This window comes from Lepus europaeus, chromosome 9 (genome assembly GCF_033115175.1).
Source record: "Lepus europaeus isolate LE1 chromosome 9, mLepTim1.pri, whole genome shotgun sequence".
Lineage (NCBI taxonomy): Eukaryota > Metazoa > Chordata > Mammalia > Lagomorpha > Leporidae > Lepus > Lepus europaeus.
The window spans coordinates 70,771,209-70,792,217 of NC_084835.1; the positions used below are offsets into that span (position 1 = coordinate 70,771,209).

The following is a 21,009-nucleotide window of genomic DNA, read 5'->3' on the forward strand; positions in this document are numbered from 1 at the left end:
GTGCAGTCTGTTGAAATCTTTACTTAGTATATACTAAGTTGATCTTCTGTATATAAAGATAATTGAAAATGAATCTTGATGAAGGATGGGAGTGGGAGTGGGAGTGGGAGATGGGATGGTTGTGGGTGGGAGGGAGATTATGGGGGAAAAGCTGCTATAATTCAAAAGTTGTACCTTGTAAATTTACATTTATTAAATAAAAAAAAGAAAAAGAAAAGTGTGATGTGTTTTGGGCCATGGTGGATACAAAGGAAGTGGTGAGAAGCAACTGGGATTTCGGTTGTATTTTTGTTTAAAGATTTATTTATTTATTTGAAAAGTGGAATTACAGAGAGACGGAGGCAGAGGCGGAGGCAGAGGCAGAGAGAGATTGATTTTCCATCCACTGATTTACTCCCGAGATGGCTGTAATGGTTGCAGGTGGGCCAGGCCGAAGCCAGGAGCTTTATCTAGGTCTCCCAAGTGGGTGCAGGGGACCAAGCACTTGGGCCATCCTCCACTGCCTTCCTAGACCATAAGCAGAGAGCTGGATCAGAAGAGCAGCAGCCTGGATGCTAACCGGCACCCATGTCGAATGCCAGCACTGCAGGCGGCAGCTTAACTCATTATACCACAGCCCCTAGCACTGTGTATTTTTGTCTGCAAAAATGCTATTAATTCACAGAGTTGAAAAAGGGAAAGAGAAATTTAGGGAGATTATACCTGTTGTGCTCAATTTTCTTGTTTAATCAGGAAGTTAGGGTGTCTGCTGAGAGTGAAAACACTGTACAAAAACTTGAGGAAAATAGTGAAGGTTTAGAAGACAGCAAAGGAAACAGGAACTGAACAAAGGCTATTTTATTGATGCTTTGCATGTGATGTAACATCAGAGAATTTTAGTGACATCAGTCTACCCTGATCTATGATCTTCCCTTCATAACACTCAATTACCAGTTGTAGGAGTTAAGCACAGATTGTACAATCAAGAGTTGCATTTGTAAGATTTCTTGAATTAGACAACTTCAAAATGTACATGCATTATTTCAAGAAACCTAGAGTTTTTACTGCTTTTACATAATTTTTAAAGTTGTGGTTAAGTATATGTGACAAAAAATTTTACCATTTTGGCCATTTCACAAATTTAAAGTCAAGCATCCAAAACAGGGGCCTCCAATGGGTTATAGAAGTGCTGGGACATTAAAAGCCCATGCCTGACGATGACAGTGCAGGGCCTGAAGTGGTTTCGAGTCCCAACTTCTGTTGCCTCTGTATGGAAGCAGCTTTGCCCTTCCACCTGTCCAACAGTCCCTGCTGTATTTACTTCCCACGTATGCCAAAATGGAAGAAATTCAGGAAGTACTGTTTTAAACCTCAAATATGAGAAACCTGGTATTACAAAGAGTTCAAAGTAACTGCTTCTCTGTTAAAGATGTTTTCTTAGTAGATCTTTAAGAGTTTATATTTCACCATGTGGATCTTAAAGCTTCTTGCTGGGGGCAAATATTTGTGAGTACATCCACATCTCCATTGTTTAAGTGATCATTATAAAATCTCACTGAGAAAGTCTAAGAATTTTGAACATATCCAAAGATTTCCACTTACATGAAAAACAGAAATCCACCAAGGAATGCCAAGTTCATTCATTTTATCCAGAGTACTGACAATGGCAGGCACTGGGTTAATTTCTGGAGATAAAAAGATAAACAAAACATTGTTTTTGACTTCAAGAAACTTAGCCTAATGGGGAGACTGAATTAAATAATTAAAATGTTCAGAGTGTAATATGGGGAATATACATGGTACTACAAGAGGATCTAATAGAGAAAATTAGTGGAACAAATCAAAAAGGGTAAGCTAGGCTTGGTGGAGAATTACAGGCAGAGGCAACAACATGCAAAGGCCTAAGAGGTACTAAAAAGGCCAGCAAGGCCACGTGAGAGAAAGTGTTTGGAAAGGAAGTTGAAGAGGTAGTAGACAGTTCAAAGGGGGCTTTCATCAGAGTAACAGGAAGACACTGAAGGGGTTTAACAGCATAATGACATTATCAGATTTACTTTTCAAAATAACAGCAGCTGCAGTGTAGAGAAGTATTCTCAAAGTGGGCATACTTTAAGGTGAGATGTTATATTTTAATTCTATTTTTTCTTCATCTCTTAAAAATATCTTTAAAATGTAATATTCAGTGTATTAGCTCCAAAGTACTACTTATAGTTAGCTTTTATTAAGCACATACTATGTATCTGAACACTATATATTTGTTTACATACATTCTTCATTTAATCTTCATTCTCTGTGAGGCTTATACTCTTACTAGCCTCATTTTACAGTGAGTAAAGAATGAGACAGAAAAGTTAAGCAGAGCTGATGGTCACTGCCAGGAAGTATCAGAGCAGGATTCAAACCCAGGAGATCTAGTTCCAGAGCCTGCAACTCATTCATTAGAATATGTACCATTTTTCACTAATACATGCATACAATTAAATATCAAATAATACATGAATTAGGAGTAGATGCTCAAAAATTCTGAACACCAGTGAAGAGAAAGGGTTAGGTGGGGTAGTTGGTCTAGTGAACATAACCTAGGTGAGAGAGGCAGAGGATGGATTTAGATGATTAGAAAGTAAGACTGACAGGACTTGGTGATGGATTGCATATGAGATTAAGGGAGAAGAAAAGTGTCAACATGATTCTTTGGATTCCAACTTGCATAAATGGATTAACTAGTGCGTCTGGCAGAAGCCATAGGAACAGGTTGTCATTCTACTCAGTTTCTCTACGGATGACAAGGACGCTGTTCTTTCCATTCACTATTTTTATTTATTTATTTATTTTATTCTTTTGACAAGCAGAGTGGACAGTGAGAGAGAGAGAGGGGGACAGAGAGAAAGGTCTTCCTTTGCCGTTGGTTCACCCTCCAATGGCCGCTGCGGCCAGCGCGCTGCAGCCAGCACACCGCGCTGATCCGAAGGCAGGAGCCAGGTGCTTCTCCTGGTCTCCCGTGGGGTGCAGGACCCAAGCACTTGGGCCACCCTCCACTGCACTCCCTGGCCACAGCAGAGAGCTGGCCTGGAAGAGGGGCACCCGGGACAGAATCCGGCTCCCCGACCAGGACTAGAACCAGGGTGCCGGCGCCGCAAGGTGGAGGATTAGCCTGTTGAGCCACGGCGCCGGCCTCCATTCGCTATTAAACGACCAACTGATCACGGGCTTTTTGCATTTATAACAAAACTCCGCATTTCCATTATAAAAATTTACAAAGTGTTATGAAATCTTACTAGACTTGGAAATGAATGACAGTATTACAGGGCTATGACGGTTCAGCACCGACTTCCCTGTGGCAGTGCTATTATCGTACATAAATGTCTTGTCATGGCCAATTCAAGAAGTTAAGATATTTAGCCACTCTTCTCATCTGGGACGAATGGTAAAATTACCTTCATGCTTTGTCCTTATGATTTTTTACTTCATTTTTAAAAGCTTATATAATAAAATCTCCATCACCTTCCCGGGTCTTTCAAGTATTACAAAAAAAGTATTGTAAAAGATACTGTGTTTTATTTGTAGAATTTCTAATGATCTAAAAACATTTGAGAAAATCAAGATAAATAGAACATAGTTGGACTATCAACCAACCAACCAAAGGAAAATCTGACTTGCTTTGGAAAACATTCCCTAATAGTAGGTCGTCCCAACAAGTCATGCTGGCCGCTTCCGATTTCTTCTCATTGCAGGTTTGCCAGAAACTCGGCATTTCGCCGCGGCAAAATCATCATTTCGAGACCCAGCGCGGCCAACCAGCCCCGTCGGGTTGCATCCCTCAACCGCAGGTAATGATGGCTACAAGGCTCAGAACTGCGGTAGCCTAGCCCGTGCTGACTCCCAAATCAGCGAATTTTATTCTCCACCGGGCACAGGTGACGCACGCACACACGCTTTCCCTGAACTGAGCTTTGGGCCACACACCGTTAAGGTAACTTCCACGCTACCCCGAGCACCCCGACCAAAGGGCTCGAGCTTGCCTCAGGACACCCTCAGCACGCAGGCGGCGAGCCCAACCTCCAGTCTCGGTCCCCGCCGCGGCGCCCCGCACCACACAGGGCGCTCCCGGGTGAGCGCCAGCGTGCGGGGCGCCGCCGGAGGAAGGGGCGTGACGCGGCGGGAACTCCCGCGTGACGTCGCCGGGCGGCCGCGGGGGGCGGGGCCGGGGCCGTCTCTGAGCCCGGCCGGCCGCCCTCCGGCCTTCCCCCACCCCCGGGAAGCGCAGGCTGCCCCTGCCTCGGGCGTGGCAGCCCGCTGAGGGGAAGGGGCGCCGGAGGAGAAAAGCAGCGGCCGTCCCTCCGCAGCCCCCCGAGGGCGTCTGCTTCCCTCCGGCGGCTTGCGAACGCTCGAGGCGGTCTCGGAAGCTGTGAGTAAAGAGCAATCTTCCCCCTCAACCCGGGGCGCTGGGTCGTAGCGGCGACTTCCGGTCTGGAGCGGCGCGGTCAGCAAAGAGGTTTGGCTCCCGGGGCCGGGGGGGTGGCCGCAGGGCTCTCGGCCAGCGTCTGAGGAAGGAGACTGGACCCAGGCGGAAGCTGGTGGGAGCGGCGCGCGGCGGGAAGCCGAGCTCGCGCCGCCTGCCGTGTGCCGGTCTCCCGCGCGGGCTGAGGAAACGCCTCCCAGCGCCGATCCCGCCCCGCGCATGCGCCCAGCGCGCCGCGCGCTTTTCCGACGCCCGTGGCGCCGTTCGCTGTCGGAGCCTTCTCCCCGGGCGCGCGCTGGGTACCTACGGGCGGGAGTTTGCTGGGAGACCGAGGACCAAGGGGCGTGGGCGGGAGCCGCTGCACTTGCGCGTTTCTGGTGGCAGGTCGGCACCCGTCCCCCGTGCACCTGTCTTCCCTGTGTGAATACTAGGTGAGGTGTGAAGTGCATCGCTCTCCCTCAGTGTGGGGGTCACCCTGCCCAGGGATGCGCGGACGTGGGTTCTGTCAGGACAGGCTTCGGAGCCCGGAATGCCGCTGGGATGTGCATTCCGGAAGCTGAAAGTGCATTGTGCCGCGAGTAACGGTTCAGTGCCCAGAGAGATGCCAATCAAGGGCACTGGGCGGGCGGCTTAGGTGGAGAGGGTTTTGTGAGCGGAATGGGCGAGTTTTGCATTGATGACTGTTTTATGTGGTTAACAAACAAGGCACCTGTTTGAAGCGGCCTCTGAAGCTAGATCTCTTAAAGGACCCACGTTTTGCACTCTTGAGGTTAAACTGATATAGTGAGCAGTTTTAAATTACTCGTTAAAGTAATTAGACCTGTATTAATAGAAATAATTTGTTTGCTTTTGTTGATGTTATTCTGCTACGCAGAAATATTTTATAGTTATTAGACTCCCAGCTTAGACACAGCGGTGTCCTACCTGTGTCACCTTGGGTGAGTCGTTTAATCTCACACCTGCTTCCCTAATTCTAGAATGAAATTGGTAATAGGAGCTGTTTGCTAGAGTTGGCCAGAAGATTAAGTGAAATAATGAATGTAAAATGACAAATCCCTGTTTAAATACTTGATCAGTGGTGGTTTTTATTGATAATAATATAAGCCTCTTGGTTTCGAGTTAAAAAGTAGTAAAATACTAGCCTTTGTGAAACAGTTGTAGTGCGCCTAATTCCACTTTTAAAAAAAAGATTCATTTATTTATTTGAGAGGTAGAGTTACAGAGAGAGAGAGGGAGAGACAGAGAAAGATCTTCCATCCCCTGGTTCACACTCCCTAAATTGCCGCTGTGGCAGGAGCTGGGCAGATCTGAAACCAGGAGCCAAGAACCTCTTCCGGGTTTCTCACATGGGTATGGGAGCCCAAACACCTGCACCATCTTCCCACTGCTTTCCCAGGCCACCGGCGGAGAGCTGGATCAGAAGAGGAGCAGCTGGGACACCACCCCGTGTCCATATGGGATGCCGGCATCGCAGGCGGAGGCTTAATCTACCAAGCCACAGCGCTGGCCCTCTAATTCCAAATTTTTAAAACTTTTACCATGGAAATAAACCTTACCCAAGAGAGACTAGAATTATCAACCCTCCTATGTCTCATCCATTGCCCAACTTTAGTAATTGTTAGAGGTCCTTCTTGGTTTGTCTCCCCACCCGCACTCATTTTTTGTTTGTTTTAACCTGAAGTATTTTTAAGCAAATTCCAGAGACTATGAGAGATAGGTCAGTATACCTGTAAACACCTCTGTGTGTGTGTGTATGTATGTGTAAATAACAGATAAGGCCTTTAAAAAAAAAAAAAGACCAGATCATTACCCAAGAAACAAGAAAATTAACAGTAAGTCCTTAATATTATCTAAAATCCAGCAAAGACTCAGTTTTTGCTGGGTTTTGTTTGTTTTTTAAGATTCGTTTATTTGAAAGTCTGTTAAGAGTTCTTCCATCTGCTGGTTTACCCCACAGATAGCTGTAATGGCCAGCGCTGAGCCAGACAGGAGCCAGGAGCTTTTTCCACACCTCCCATGTGGGTGGCAAGAGCCCAAACACCTGGGCCATCTTCTTGCTGCTTTTCCTATGCCATTAGCTGGGAACAGGAGCAGAAGTGGAGCAGCTGGGACTCATGGGATACCAGCGGCCATATGGGATGCCAGTGTTGCAGGCTCTACCTGTTATAGCACAATGCCTGTTCTGTGTTGGTATTTTTATTTAAAAAGTCTTAATTTTTGAGGCACCTAATAAAAGTATGTGTTCATTTCTGTAGTGCTTTTTGATTTACCAAGTGGCTTCACAGATACTCTTGTTCCCTTTAGAAATTGTATTGCTGATTTTAGCTCCTTTATCAGATACCTCAACAAATAGTTAGCAAGAGACACAAGTCAGTTTGGGTATTTGTTAACCGTGCTAGGACATTGTCTAAGGAACCAGATGTGACGGTTCACTTTCTAATCATTTTCTTCATGGTAACTAGTTAATGATTTCCGTTTAAGAACACCTATTACAATATGTATTAATCCACCTGAACTTCATAATATCCTGTTGTTTCCTTCAAGAGCTACATAAGTAATACACTTACTCACCTTTAGTCAGAGAGACACAGTAGCCTTACTCTTGTACCTCTAAATCTGTTTCTGTATTCACAGATCTTTACAATGCCTGTATCTTACTGACTTGTGCTCAGAAAGCTATAGAAATCCAGTTGTGTGCATATACAGTAAAACTGTCTTGCCATTTTATAGCATGTCTTGGTATATGCATGTGTATTTGTGGATGCTTTTTAAATAAGGAATATTTTAGGATGTTTTCCAGTTATTGGCTTAGCATATTATGTTGTTCTACATCAATTCAAAGTTAGGAAAGCAATAAATTCTTTGGTAATAGTAAGTCAGCATTGACTATTCATGATTATAAGCCTCTCAATGTCAGAGTCCGTTCAGTTTAACATAAAATACATAAAATAATTACTCTTCTATGAGAATAAGAGAAAATTTGCCTGTAAATTTACCTTTCATAAAGACCAAGTAACTGAAATCAGAGTTTTTCCTCACAATAATTGTCTTTTCTCATTCTCCTCCATCACCTCCAAAATTCCCAAAATGATTGCTTGTAAATAAATGAGGAAATCAAGAATGGCTGGGTTTGTGTTTCATCCTGATTTTAAATTACATAAAGTTAAAAAGCATGCATCATATAAATTGTAATCTGTCATTTCAGGTATTTCAGCTGCCTAAGACAACTTCACACCAAATAATGTAACAGAAAAGATCAGAAAACATTAAGCAAATAAAAGTGAGGAACATTTTAAGCAAAATGAACATCCCTGGAAGCAGTTGTGGAAGCCCTAATTCTTCAGAAACATCTAATGACTTTAAGGACTTTTGGACAAAGCTAAAAGAGTGTCATGATAAAGAAGTACAAGGTAAAGTCTTAAATCAGGTGGGGAACAGCTGACCTGCAGGCCGAATAAGGCTGATGAGATCTTTTGGTGCTCCCAAGGCAACCACAGAAAGAACTTGAAATTCAGTAAATCTATAGCTTATTAATTTTGGGGTTCATAATTTTGAATGGCCTGTGAATGATGTTATAAATATCCAAATGGCCTTTGACAGAAAAAAGTTTCCTTGTTCCTGTCTTAAATACTTAAATATCTACTGTGGTTCTATATATAGGATAGAAGAAAAGCTGTAAGTTAGTTGACTGAAAGTCTGGACTTAAATTCCAGTTCCATTTACCTGCTTGCTCTGTGCTCTTGGCCAAGTTATAGAACATCCAAACTTAACTTTGTTCTGCAAAATTCTTTGCAGGAATATTTATACACATAAAGATACTGAAGTAATTTGACAAACCTTTGGGAATGTGTTTGTTCCTAAGCACTGAGATACCTACTGAATGGTAGTTTTGACCTCAGAGAACCTAAAAGAACCTACAACCTAATAGAGAAAATCACATAAAGAGAAATTGCAACAGTGAAATAGGAGCTGGAAAGTTTTAAATGAAATGCGATGCATATACAGAGAAATATTATTTGTGTTCCAACATACTCCATATAAAGGAATTTCTATTAGAGTTAAGCTCAAAGTTTGATATCAATTTTTAATATACTTTATGATTTTTGCCATAATACACTTTTCTCGAGTCTGGGAAATGCTTCCTATAACATTTATTTCTTATTTATCTATTGTAGTAATAGATTTAATACTATTGGGCTTTATACCTTAAATATTACACTGGCCATTAAAAAACTGATCCAGCTGAATCTAAAGTTTTATGTGTGAGTTTATATTGGGCTTTCCTATGTAAAAGTTTCTGTCCAAACTTCATAATAGTCTTGTCATTAATTAATGAGTTCTAAAATATGAACCCCAAAAGTAATGTTGCAAGGCCCAGTGTACTTGGAGACACAGTACTTGTATTATCAGGGCTGGCTGTATACCATTCCAGCTATACAATTGGATACAATGAGAAACTTTTTAAAAAATTAATTTTAAAGTTGTATTTATTTGAAAGTGAGAGACACATGCACGCAGGCACAAAGATCTTCATCCACTGGTTCTCTCCCCAAATCCTCACAGTAGCTGGGGCTGGGACAGGGAGTCTGAAACTGAATCTGGGTCTTTCATGTGGGTGGCAGGAACCCAACTACTTGAGCCATCACCTGCTGCTTCTTAGGAGGCACATTTTCATGAAGGTAGAGTTGGAAGCAGAGCTGGAACTCAAACTCAGGTACTCTGGGATGTGAGCATCCCAGGCAGCATCATGCTACATCAAATGTCTGCCTCTACTCTGAAAAACTTAACAGAAGTTTCACATATGAGTTTCTTTTTATTGTCTCCTTTATGAGTTTAAAACTACTGATCTCCAGGGGGAAACAGAGAGGAAGTAAAATAGAATTTGAATGGTTAACACAGCTTAGAGGGGCTGGTGCTGTGACGCAGTAGGTTAATCCTCCGCCTGCAGTGACGGCATCACATACGGGCACTGGTTTTAGTCCCAGCTGCTCTCTTCTGATCTAGTTCTCTGCTATACCCTGGGAAAGCAGTGAGAGATGGCCCAAGCGCCTGGGCCCCTGCACCCACATGGGAGACCCGGAAGAAGCTCCTGGCTCCTGGCTTCAGATCAGCTCAGTTTTGGCCATTGCAGCCATTTAGGGAGTGAACCAGCGGATAGGAGACCTTTCTCTCTGTCTTCCTCTCACTGTAACTCTACCCCTGAAATAAATAATTAAAAGTCTTAAAAAAAAAAAAAAAAGCTTAGGAAGTTCTTAGTTTCCATGTATTTTTGTGGGGGAGGCGAGGTAAATATTAGGTAAATGTCCGGCTACATTCTTTCACATGTGGATATCTGGTTTTCCCAGCATCCTTTGTTGAAGACTATCCTTTCCTTTTTGAATAGTCTTGTACCTTTGTCAAAAATCATTTGATCAGGGCAGGCATTGTGGCATAACATCCTGGGAGGCAACAGATGATGGCTTGAGCCCCTGCCACCCATGCACCCCTGTGGGAGTCCAAGCTCCTGGCTTTGGCCTGTTGAGTGAATCAATGGGTGGAAGATCTCTCTCTGCTTTTCAAGTAAATGAAAATAAATAAACATTAAAAAAAATCATTTGACTCCACATTTGAGTTTTCCCTTTTGATCTCTCCATTTTCCTTTGTTCTACAGTGTCCATATGGCAAACAATTGTTTTGATTTCTGTAACTTTTTGTAATTTTTGAAATCAGAAAGTGTTACACTTGAATCTTTGTTCTCTTTAAGATTTTCTTGGCTATTCAGATTTCTTGGGATTGCATATGAATTTTAGGACAGGTTTTTCTGGTTCTGCAAAAAGTAATGTTGCAATTTTAATAGAGATTATATTGAGTCTGCAGATTGCTTTTGTAGTATTCACATCTTAATAGTAAATCTTACAATCCATGAACATGGACTGTATATTTACTGGTGTCTTCTATAATTTCAGAAACCTTTTGTACTCTTCAGTCTCCTTGGTGATACCTATTCTTAAGTATTCTGTTTTTTATAATGCTATTGTAAATGGAGTTCTTTTCTTAATTTCCCTTTCAGATTGTTCATGGTTAGTGTGTAGAAACATAAATAATTTTTTTAAAGATTTACTTATTTATTTTAAAGAGTTAGAGAGAGAGATAAGAGTGAGAGATCTTCCATCTGCTGGGCCACTCTCCAGATGGTCGCAATGGCCAGTGCTGAACAAGGCGAAAGCCAGGAGCCAGGAGCTTCATCCTGGTCTTCCACATGGGTAGCAGGTGCCCAGGCACTTGGATCATCCTCCTCTGCTTTTCCCAGCCCATTATCAGGGAGCTGGATAAGAAGTAGAGTAGCCAGGGTCCAGTGCCGTGGCGCAGTAGGTTAATCCTCCACCTGTGGTGCCGGCATCCCATGTGGGCGCCGTTTCTAGTCCTGTCTGTTCCTCTTCCAGTCCAGCTCTCTGCTGTGGCCCCGGGAAGGCAGTGGAGGTGGCCCAAGTGCTTGGGCCCCTGCACCCACATGGGAGACCAGGAGGAAGCACCTGGCTCCTGGCTTCGGATCGGCTCAGCTCCAGCCATTTGGGGAGTGAACCAGCGGAAGGAAGACCTGTCTCTCTCACTGTCTGTAACTCTGCCTGTCAAATAAATAAATAAATAAAAATCTTTAAAAAAAAAAAAAAAGGGAGTAGCCAGGACACAAACCAGTACCTGTATGGGATGCTGGCTTCCCAGTGGAGGCTATATTCCCTACGCCACAATGCCAGCACCACCACCCGCCCCTCTGGCTGATTTTTTGCATGTTAACTTTGTATTATTCAGCTGCCATGAAAATGTCTAGCTCTCAATGATAGTTTTTATGAAGAGTTGGAGTTTAAGTTCTTCTGCTCTTTTACCTGCATTCTTTACCGCTCTGTGATGCTTTCTTTTTTCTTTGATGGATAATGCTGACCTGTGTTTGTGTTAAAGTCCTTGACTGGCATACAGAACTGCTGGTGCAATCAGAGTGTGGTATTGTTCATGTAGACATCCAAATATCAACAGAATTGGTTCTTGTTTTTTCTTTCCATTTAAAAAATTTCAATTTTTTCTAAAAATGTCAAAACACAAAATAAAAATGAAATGTTTTCTCCACTACACCAAAAAAAGTAACAATTTCATTATTTTTTGTGTGTGATTCTTCCAGAGTTTTCTGAAATATGAATATATGTTGTTTTTATTTCAGTTTTAAGCTTTTTTATTTTAGGCAATTTTTCACATATAAAAATAAAGAAAATAATATAATGAAGTTCTGTATACTAAGGGTCAATTATACCATCATGTGGCCAGCCTTGTTTTACATAGTTAAGTATACTTGACTGACTTATCCACTGTTTCCTTTTCTACTCAGTGATTTTTAAGTCCCTGACATAATTGCATCTATAAATACTTTACAAAGTATTTCAGGTTGTCTTTTTAAAACAATTATCATACTAGCAAAACTTCAAATTTTCTCAAGTTATCTCAAGTCTTCTTGTAGTTATTTACAGTTTGTTTATATCTGTATCTAAACATATCTCCACGTTGCACTTGAGTAATGTTTGATTTTTTCAGTATAAATTTGTACTTCCCTAATAGGAGAGATTAAATATTTGTATTTGTTTTTCTTTGAACTTTTTGTATATTTTATTATCTTCTTGAGTTGACCTTTTTCCTAACAATTTCTTTCCAAGGCAGATTAGTTGACTTTAAAGGTCTAAAAATAGAAATTCTGATTTGTTGTTAGTAATAAAGATCTAATTTTAAAGTAAACTATGTTTTTGTTTTGTTTACAGATTTATTTATGTATTTGAAAGTGAAGTCCAGGTTACACAGAGAGAGGAGAGGCAGAGAGAGAGAGAGAGAGGCCTTCCATCCACTGGTTCACTCCCCAATTGGCTGCAGCTGCGCCAATCCGGAGCCAGGAGCTGCTTCTGGGTCTCCCACACAGGGGCCTAAGGAGTTGGGCCATCTTCTGCTGCTTTCCTAGGCCATAGCAGAGAATTGGATCAGAAGTGGAGCAGCTAGGACTCAAACTGGCACCCATATGTGATGCCAGCACTGTAGGTGGCGGCTTTACCTGCTACGCCACAGCACCGGCCCCAGATAAACTGTTTTTGATCATATGTCTATAGACAAATATTAATATTTTACATTAATACTGCCTTTCATTTGACTATCCAAATTTTATCCCAGAAAGTGTAATGTAAATAACTTAAGAAAGGATTCTGAGTTTTAATGATGGCTTACCATTCAGTTAGTGAATTGTTACTGATTTATGTGTGTTAGGCATGATAGCATTAAGAAGATATGAGTAGAAAGTCACTGGATTTTTTTTGACAATTGTTTTCTTTTTCAAAAAAAAAAAAAAAATCTGAGCGAGAAAGAGGCAGACAGAAAGGGAGAAGCGCACATCTAGTGGTTTACTTCCCAAATGTCTGCAATGGCCAGGGCTAAGGCAGGGCTGAAACCAGGAGTTAGGAATTCAATCAGGTCTCCTGTGTGAGTAGCAGGAATGCAATTGAGCCATCACCAGTGCCTCCTGTGGTCTGCAGGAAACTGGAATCAGGAGCAAGAGTTAGGAATCAAACCAGGGTACTCTGCTGTGGAGTACAAGTGTCTTTTTTTAAAAAAATACATTTATTTGAAAGACAAAGCATCAGAAAGAGAGAGAGATATCTTCCATCTGCTAGTTTACTCCCCCAGTTGGTTGTAACATCCTGGGTTGGGCCAGGCCAATGTCAGGAGACATGAACGCCATCTGGGTTTCCTACATGGGTGACAGGGGCACAAGCATTTGGGCCATCATCTGGTGCCTTCTCAGGCACATTAGCAAGAAGCTGGATCCAAAGCAGGGTAGCTGGGACCTAAACTGGCACTCTGATACAGAATGCCAGTGTTGCAAGTGGCAGCTTAACCTGCACACCATAATACAGGACCTAATATGGACATCTTAACAACTGGTGTTAACTCTTTGGATAAGCACCTATCCTTGTATTCATTTTCTTTAGGAAAATATTTGTACAGAATAATTATATAATTAAATGATAATAAGATACAAGACCACTAATAATAATGATGTCATAAGCTATATGTGCTCTTTTAGAACTGAGAGTAATAATCAGTCTTACAGCTTCCACTGAAGAGGTATCAATATTTTCCTTTGGTTATGATGATGTGAGTCCAGCCTTCAGCTTTACCAATAAGAACAGCTTCAAGTTTAAACTATTGCAGGAGTATCATTGCTACATATTAATTTAAAAAATTTACTCTTTTAGCAAATACGTTTTTGAAATAATTCAGTAGGACCATATATACTTGAGGTTTTACTAAACATTTGATAAATGAATTAGCATTTTACCACCTTCAAGTGTAAAGTTCTTATTTATCCTAAAAATGTTTACTTAGAGTTGTGTTATCACTGATTTTAGTGAAATCATTACATTTTTATTAAGTTTAGTTCCTATCTCAGTCATCTTACATCTCCATGGCTAAAACTAGTTGGTCCATAGTGACAAATCAGTAAGTGGTCTAAAAATGGATTCTATGGTTTATAGCTAGATCAGTGGAACTTTTTCTTGAACTTTAGTTTTTAGAAACCTGTAGTATATGAAAATGTCAACAATTGTGTTTGAAGCCGTGGAATACTTTATTACCATCTACTTTAAATTTTTTGTTTTGAGATAATCTAGCAAGTTGCGAAAGGAAATGTAAGTCACCAGTCTATGAGAATGATGTTTTTGTTTTTTCTTTCCTAATTTTAAAAGAAATACACATAGATTATTATTACATTTTTGTGATCATTGTATATATTGTTTTGTTTCTGGCTTATTTTTTAAATTATTTAAGAAGATTTCTTTTATTTGAAAGACAGACTAACAGAGAGAGGTAGAGACAGAGAGAGAGAGAGAGGTCTTCCATCGCTGGTTCACTCTCCAGATGGCTGCAATGGCTGGAGCCAGGAGCCAGGAGCTTCTTCCAGGTCTCCCACATGGGTTCAGGAGCCCCAAGACTTGGGCCATTCTCTTCCACTTTCCCAGGCACATTAACAGGGAGCTGGATTGGAAGTAGATCAGCCAGAACTCAAACTGGCACCCATATGGGATGCCAGTCGGGTCTTTAACCCACTGTGCCACAACAATGGCCCCTTACTACTATTCATACTGTACCTACTATACATAATTATCATTTCAGAATTGTTGTCTTACTTATTTAAAACTAGGCCAGTTTTAGTTTTTGACTCTTAATTTAACAGGTATAAAAGATTTAGCGGATTTGTTCTTTATTTTCATTTTGCAAGGTCTACAAGGAGACTATTTTATGATGAAGAAGCATCAAGGATATAAATTATATACTCTTCTTAAAAATTTTATTTATTTATTTATTTGAAAGAGTGGCAGAGAGAGAGAGAGTGACTTTCATCCGCAGGTTCACTCTCCAGATAACCGCAATGGCCAGAGCTGCGCCAATCTGAAGTCAGGAGCCAGGAGCTTCTTCTGGGTCTCCCACGTGGGTGCTGGGGCCCAAGGACTCGGCCATCTTCTACTGCTTTCCCAGGCCATAGCAGAGAGCTGGATGGGAAGAGTAGCAGCTGGGACTCAAACCAGCACCCATATGGAATGCCCCCACTACAGGCGGCAGCTTTACCTGCCATGCCACAGCACCGGCCCCTAAATTTTACACTCTTTACCAAAATAATATGCCATATTCATCAGAATTATAGAATATATGTAAAACTCAGAAATATTACATAGTGGATAATTCTTTTCAATTATGTGCTATGCCTTAATAGTTTGTACTCTGAAAACCTTTAAGGGAGCAGTATAGCAGTTGTTGATGTACTGATTAGTATCTGTATGTTTTATGAATGGTAGATACTGCATATATATATATATCAGCTGATGAAAGAAGATAACTTTTGGTATATTACATTTATCAGAGTATTTTTCTAATTTCAAATCAAAAATGATTTTTTTTTCTCTAATTTTAAAGGTTTATTTATTTGAAAGGCAGAGCAGTGGAGGGAGAGGGAGAGATACAGGGAGATCTTGCATCTTCTGGTTCACTCCCCAGATGGCCACAATAGCCAGGGGGTGGGCCAGGCTGAGGCTAGGAAATACGTCTAAGTCTCCCACATGGGTGATAGGGCATAAGTTCTTGGGCCATCTTCTGCCTTCCCAGGTGCATTAGCGGGGAGCTGGATCGGAAGTGGAGAAGATGAACCTTGAACCTGTGCTCCAGTAAGGGATGCTGGAGTCACAAGTGGCAGCTTACCTCAGTTCTCCACAATGCCATTTCCACTTAAGAATTCTTGAAGTGTTAAATGAATAGGCATTATTTTTTAAAGAAAATGGAAGGCTGGCGCCATGGCTCACTAAGCTAATCCTCCGCCTCCGGCATTCCAGGTTCTAGTCCCGGTTGGGGCGCCAGTTCTGTCCCGGTTGCTCCTCTTCCAGTCCAGCTCTCTGCTGTGGCCTGGGAGTGCAGTGGAGGATGGCCCAAGTGCTTGGCCCCTGCACCCGCATGGGAGACCAGAAGGAATCACCTGGCTCCTGGCTTCGGATCGGCGCAGCACGCCAGCTGTAGCGGCCATTTAGGGGGTGAACCAACGGAAAAGGAAGATCTTTCTCTCTGTCTCTCTCTCTAACTCTGCCTGTCCAAAAAAAAAAAAAAAAAAAAAAAGAAACCTTTTGGTTTGGACCTTGCAAATTTGTTGAAGGCAGGGCTTTAAAAAAAAAAAAAAATCAGTTCTTTGTCAGTGTTCATAGTTCCATGTAAAATTAGATCCTCTGTGTGATAACATCAAAGACATGCCTAAAAGGTACTTATTTTTTTTTAAAGAAGGAGTAGGATCCACTTGGAGAAACTGGCATAAGAGGCTATTTAAAAGACATCAAACATGGACTTGTCTGGACATTGTAGGTTTTGAAATGTACATAGGAATCAAAATTGACTCATTACTTTTAAAGTATGTCAGTAAAAAATGAGAGAAACGTTATGAGTGGTAGTACTTGGTATATAATTCTTACTTAGATAACTAAGGAAATCTACCTGTAGAAACTTACATGCATCCAAATATCTGAATATCCTGATTTATATGTTTAGAGGATATTTTTGTCTTGTTTAACCAAAATGTAACAAAATTAAAGCCAGAGTATGCCCTATATAAAACAGTATGTGCATTGATCACAATATAATAAGTTACATGAATTTCTTTAAAACCAGGAAAGAATAAACAAAATCTTCCAACTTCTCTTGAAACCAATGATATGCACACCAGATTACTTTGGGGGAAAATTTCTGGAGACATTTGTTACTGAGTTTATAGGCTTATTTTAAGGACTGTTGTATCGAATTCATGATCATTCTGATGTCCTATGTTACTACTGTTGTGGTTAATATTGTTATAGATAGTATATAATCTTTATGCTTTGAATTCAGAACTAAGATCATTTTATTAGAATTTAATAGGGATTTCAGAAATCTTTAATTTTCAAGAGTCTTAAATGTATTCGGATACAGGTTTTTTTGCCTTTTAAAATCTCTTTTAGTGTCATGCTTAGTAAAAGCACAGGTTATGAAGCTGCATTTAGAATATTTACTTTTAAGAATGCCACTAATTTAATAAGAGGTCTTCTGTCCATGGCCATTTCTATCATCAGTATTTAATGTATTTTCCATATCTGATAAATGTGATAATCACTTTAGTAAAGAAATAAGCAGACTTTGGGGTACAAAATTAAGACTCCTTTGAATAAATAGGAAAGTGTGGAGGCTCTAATGTGACAGGAGAAACATTTCTTGATTCAGTTTTGGATTTCTCTGTTTTCTCAGATATGTAATTAAAATCTCAAAAGGAAGACATTAGCATGAGACTATAAAATTTACAATGAAAGGTATTGCATGTAATCTTAATCTATAACTTTAGTGCCTTACTCATTACTAGGAGTGCTGTCAGTAATGCTTTCATCTGTTTTTTATTTGTATTTGCATCTCTCAGTTTTTAAAATTTCTTCATTTTGAGATAATTGAATCTGAAGCAAAGTGAATGTAATGCCTTAAATATCAGTGCATCATAAACAGACAAGAATTTTCACTTTGAAATTGAAATTACTTCTTAGGCAATTATATAAATACTAGTAATAGTATTTTTAGTATGAGTTAAATTGCTTGATCTAGATATGAAGTCACCAGTTTTCAAAAAAGTACTATTAAGCTTATTTATAATTCAAAACCATAAGTAACTTTTTTTTTAAGTGACCATATATATACATCAAAAACATGATTCTGGGTAGAAACTAAATGAGTTAACATGGCAGTGATTTTTGATTATGTGTCACATCAAATCATTGCCTCATTTCTGAGCTCTTGAATCTGGTGTGTTATAGCTACATGTATAGGCCATTGACTGATTCATTTCTCCAAAATCATATCTGAGTAGATGTAGGGTTAATTGTATTACAGTACTTGATCTTTTGAGCTCTGTTTCCTCAATAGGTGTCTCAGGTTGCCAGTGTTAAAATCCCAAATACTTTGTTGAACAGACTACCTGTTCGTACAGGAGCTGCATTGTTGTATAGCCTCATTCCTTCCGAAGGGTGTGGAACAGGATTAAAGCACACTTTATAGGGGTTCTAATTGTAGATGCCTAATTGACTTGATGAATAGCAGATGCTAAAATTTAAACACACACATATGCATACATAATACCTGTTTCAGGACTGATCTACATGACAGAACAAATATCTCACAGGTGTTGAATGCTTGTAAGATAAAAGAGTAGTCTTTCCATGTTTCCCAAGAATTTTCTTCTGAAGTTTATATGGATTTTGTCTCATTGTTTCTTTTCTTTAAGTGGCTTATGGCAAGAATCCATTTCATCTTTGGCTGCACTTTTTACTTCTGAATTCAGACTTGAGTTTTAGAAGTCAGCCAAAACTAAAAACAACAAAACCTGTCAACAAATAAATTTTCACACATTTTGGGAAGGAAAGAAGAAAGAAAAAAAACTGCTGACTTTACTCTCTGGCCTAATAGGAAGACAATTTCTTCCTTTCTTAATTCTTCAAGAATAGTTTAATGCATTACTCTGAGTACTTACAAGGTCTGATGAAGTTGTCATTATATGACAGAGAAGTGTCTCAGGCTGGGAATTTGACAGATGGAAATTGATTTTTTAAAATCAATCATGTTAGTTTTTACTCAATGTTTAACAGTTTCCCAGTTCTCTTAGGGAAAGTAGTTTTCCATAATTTTAAAAATCTTGAGGCTGGCGCTGTAGCGTAGTAGGTTAAACCTCTGCATGCAGTGCCCTCATCCCATATGGGTACTGGTTCATGTCCCAGCTGCTCCTCTTCCTATCCTCCTCCCTGCTAATGGCTGGGAAAGCAGCAGAAGATGACCCAAATGCTTGGGCCCCTGCACCCACGTTGGGTACCCAGAAGAAGCTCCTGGCTTCGGAACTGCCCAGCTCCGGCCATCATGGCCATTTGGGGAGTGAACCAGTGAATGGAAAACCTTTATCTCTGTCTCTCCCTTTCTTCTATAACTCTACCTCTCAAATAAAGAAGTAAAATCTTTTAAAAAATCATTTTATTTTGAGTTAATAGTAGACTCATATATGTAGTTGTAAGAAGTAGTACATGGGGTCAGCACTTTGGCATAGCCAATAAAGCCACCACTTGTGATGCTGGCATCCCATATGGACACTGATCAGGAAGCTCCTGACTCCTGGCTTCAGATTGGCCCAGCTCCATTGTTGCAGCCAGTTGGGGAGTGAACCAGCAGATTGACTATTCTCTCTCTCTCTCTCTGTCTCTCTCTGTCTCTCTCTCTCTAACTCTGCCTTTCAAATAAATAAGTAAATCTTAAAAAAAAAAAAAAAAAACAGTACAAAGAGGGAAAGTGGGTGGTACACATGCAAGAAGAAAAGAATAGTGCAAAAGCTCTCATGTACCCACTACTCAGTTCTCCCCAGTGGGAGCATCTTTTATAAGGGTATTTCAAAACATTTGTGATTAAATGGGAATTAAAAAATAGCTATTTTGCTGCAAAACACTTTTGAGCTCCATGAATAATACACATTTCGCTTTTGTCATAATACACTTTTTCCATTAACTTTGAGAACTCATGTGCATGGATTTCAGAATCTTTTGAACCAAAATAAACTTTAAATTCCATTTTTCCTTGGAACTTTTGAAGTATCCTCATGTAAGTACTGTAAATCATCACAACTAAGAAAGTGATATTGGTACTATCTACCAGCCTTATAGAGATTCCACCAAGTCTTTTTTTTTTTTTTTTTTTAAGATTCAATTTATTTATTTGAAAGGCAAAGTTGGAGAGAGAGAAAAAGAGAATCTTCTATCTACTGGTTTACTCCCCAAGTGGCTGCAGTAGCCACAGCTAGGCCAAGCCAAAGCCAGGAGCCTGGAACACCATCCAGTTCTCCCAAGTATTGGACTATTTTCTACTGCTTTCCCAGACACATTAACAGGGAGCATGATCAAAAGTGGAGCACCCAGGACTTGAACTGGCACTGATACGGGATGCCAGCGAAGCAAATGGTGACTTAAGACTCTGGGCAACAACACTGGCCCTGATTTTACACATACTCCCTTATGTGTGTGGTTTGCGGCTTATGCTCATTTGTGCATGTGTGTGTATTTCGTTCTATTCAGTTTAATCACATGTAGATTCCTGTAAATACTACCAGGGATCCCTCATGTCACTCATTTAAGTCTCTTACCCCTCCAACTTCTGGCCTCCTATAATCTTTTCTGCATCTCTATATAATTTTCTCATTTAAAGAATGTTAAGCAGTGGTAAGCACTGTGGCACACTGGTACAATGGGTTAAGCCACTGCTTGGGTTGCCCACATCCCATATTGGAGCGCAGTTTGAGTCTCAGTGACTCCGGTTTCAGTCCAACACTTGCTAATAGTCCTGGGAAGCAGGGGATGGTGGCTCAAGTGCTCGAGTTCCTCCTCTCATATGGGAGACCCAAATCAATTTCCTGGTTCCTAGCTTCAGCCTGATGGTAGCCCTAGCTCTTCTGGACATCTGTTAGCTGAACCAGCAAATAACAGATGGATCTCTGTTTCTGTTTCTCAAGTAAGTGCTTTAAAAATGTCAAGAGTCTTCTAAATGTTCATGAAAAATATTTTTATAAAAAATATTGTTCATGGGGCTAGCATTGTTGTACATTACCGCCTGTGATGCTGGCATCCCATATGAATGCTGGTTTGAACACTGGCTACTCCACTTCCAGTCCAGCTCCCTGCTCATGCATCTGGGAAAGCAGCAGAGATAGTTCAAGTTCTTGGGCCCAGGAGTTGGAATATCTCTCTCTTTCTCTTTGCCTTTCAAATAATAAGTAAATACTTTGAAAAAACCGTTTTTTAAATTATGCATGGATTTCAGCTTTTCTGGCACCAAAATAAACTTATATTTTAATTAAACTTTTCCAGTAACTTTTTGAGGTACTCTTATACATACAGCAGATATGTTGACATGAAAACACTACTGTCCTTTGTTAAGTACTTTTCTGTAAGCAGTTGTGCTTCTAGTCTAGGACTTCCTGCCAC

At 40.5% G+C, this 21,009-nt stretch overlaps 1 protein-coding gene and 1 long non-coding RNA gene across 5 annotated transcripts in view; one reads left to right on the forward strand and one right to left on the reverse strand.

Annotated features, from left to right (window-relative positions):
- Positions 1-21,009, reverse strand: part of LOC133766575 (uncharacterized) — a 217,646-nt gene that overhangs the window by 98,048 nt on the left and 98,589 nt on the right. The gene's annotated exons all lie outside the window — the stretch shown is intronic.
- RBBP8 (RB binding protein 8, endonuclease) overlaps positions 4,229-21,009 on the forward strand; it is an 80,789-nt gene continuing 64,008 nt past the window's right edge. Inside the window, exons 1-2 of one of the 4 annotated variants that reach the window (XM_062201455.1) lie at positions 4,229-4,384; positions 7,644-7,848. In XM_062201455.1, the coding sequence (XP_062057439.1) occupies positions 7,740-7,848 (109 nt within the window). In that variant the 5' untranslated portion in view covers positions 4,229-4,384; positions 7,644-7,739. Of the gene's footprint in view, positions 4,472-4,789; positions 4,870-7,643; positions 7,849-21,009 lie in introns of those variants that run through there. The other 3 variants (XM_062201452.1, XM_062201453.1, XM_062201454.1) reach the window with 3 other exon arrangements.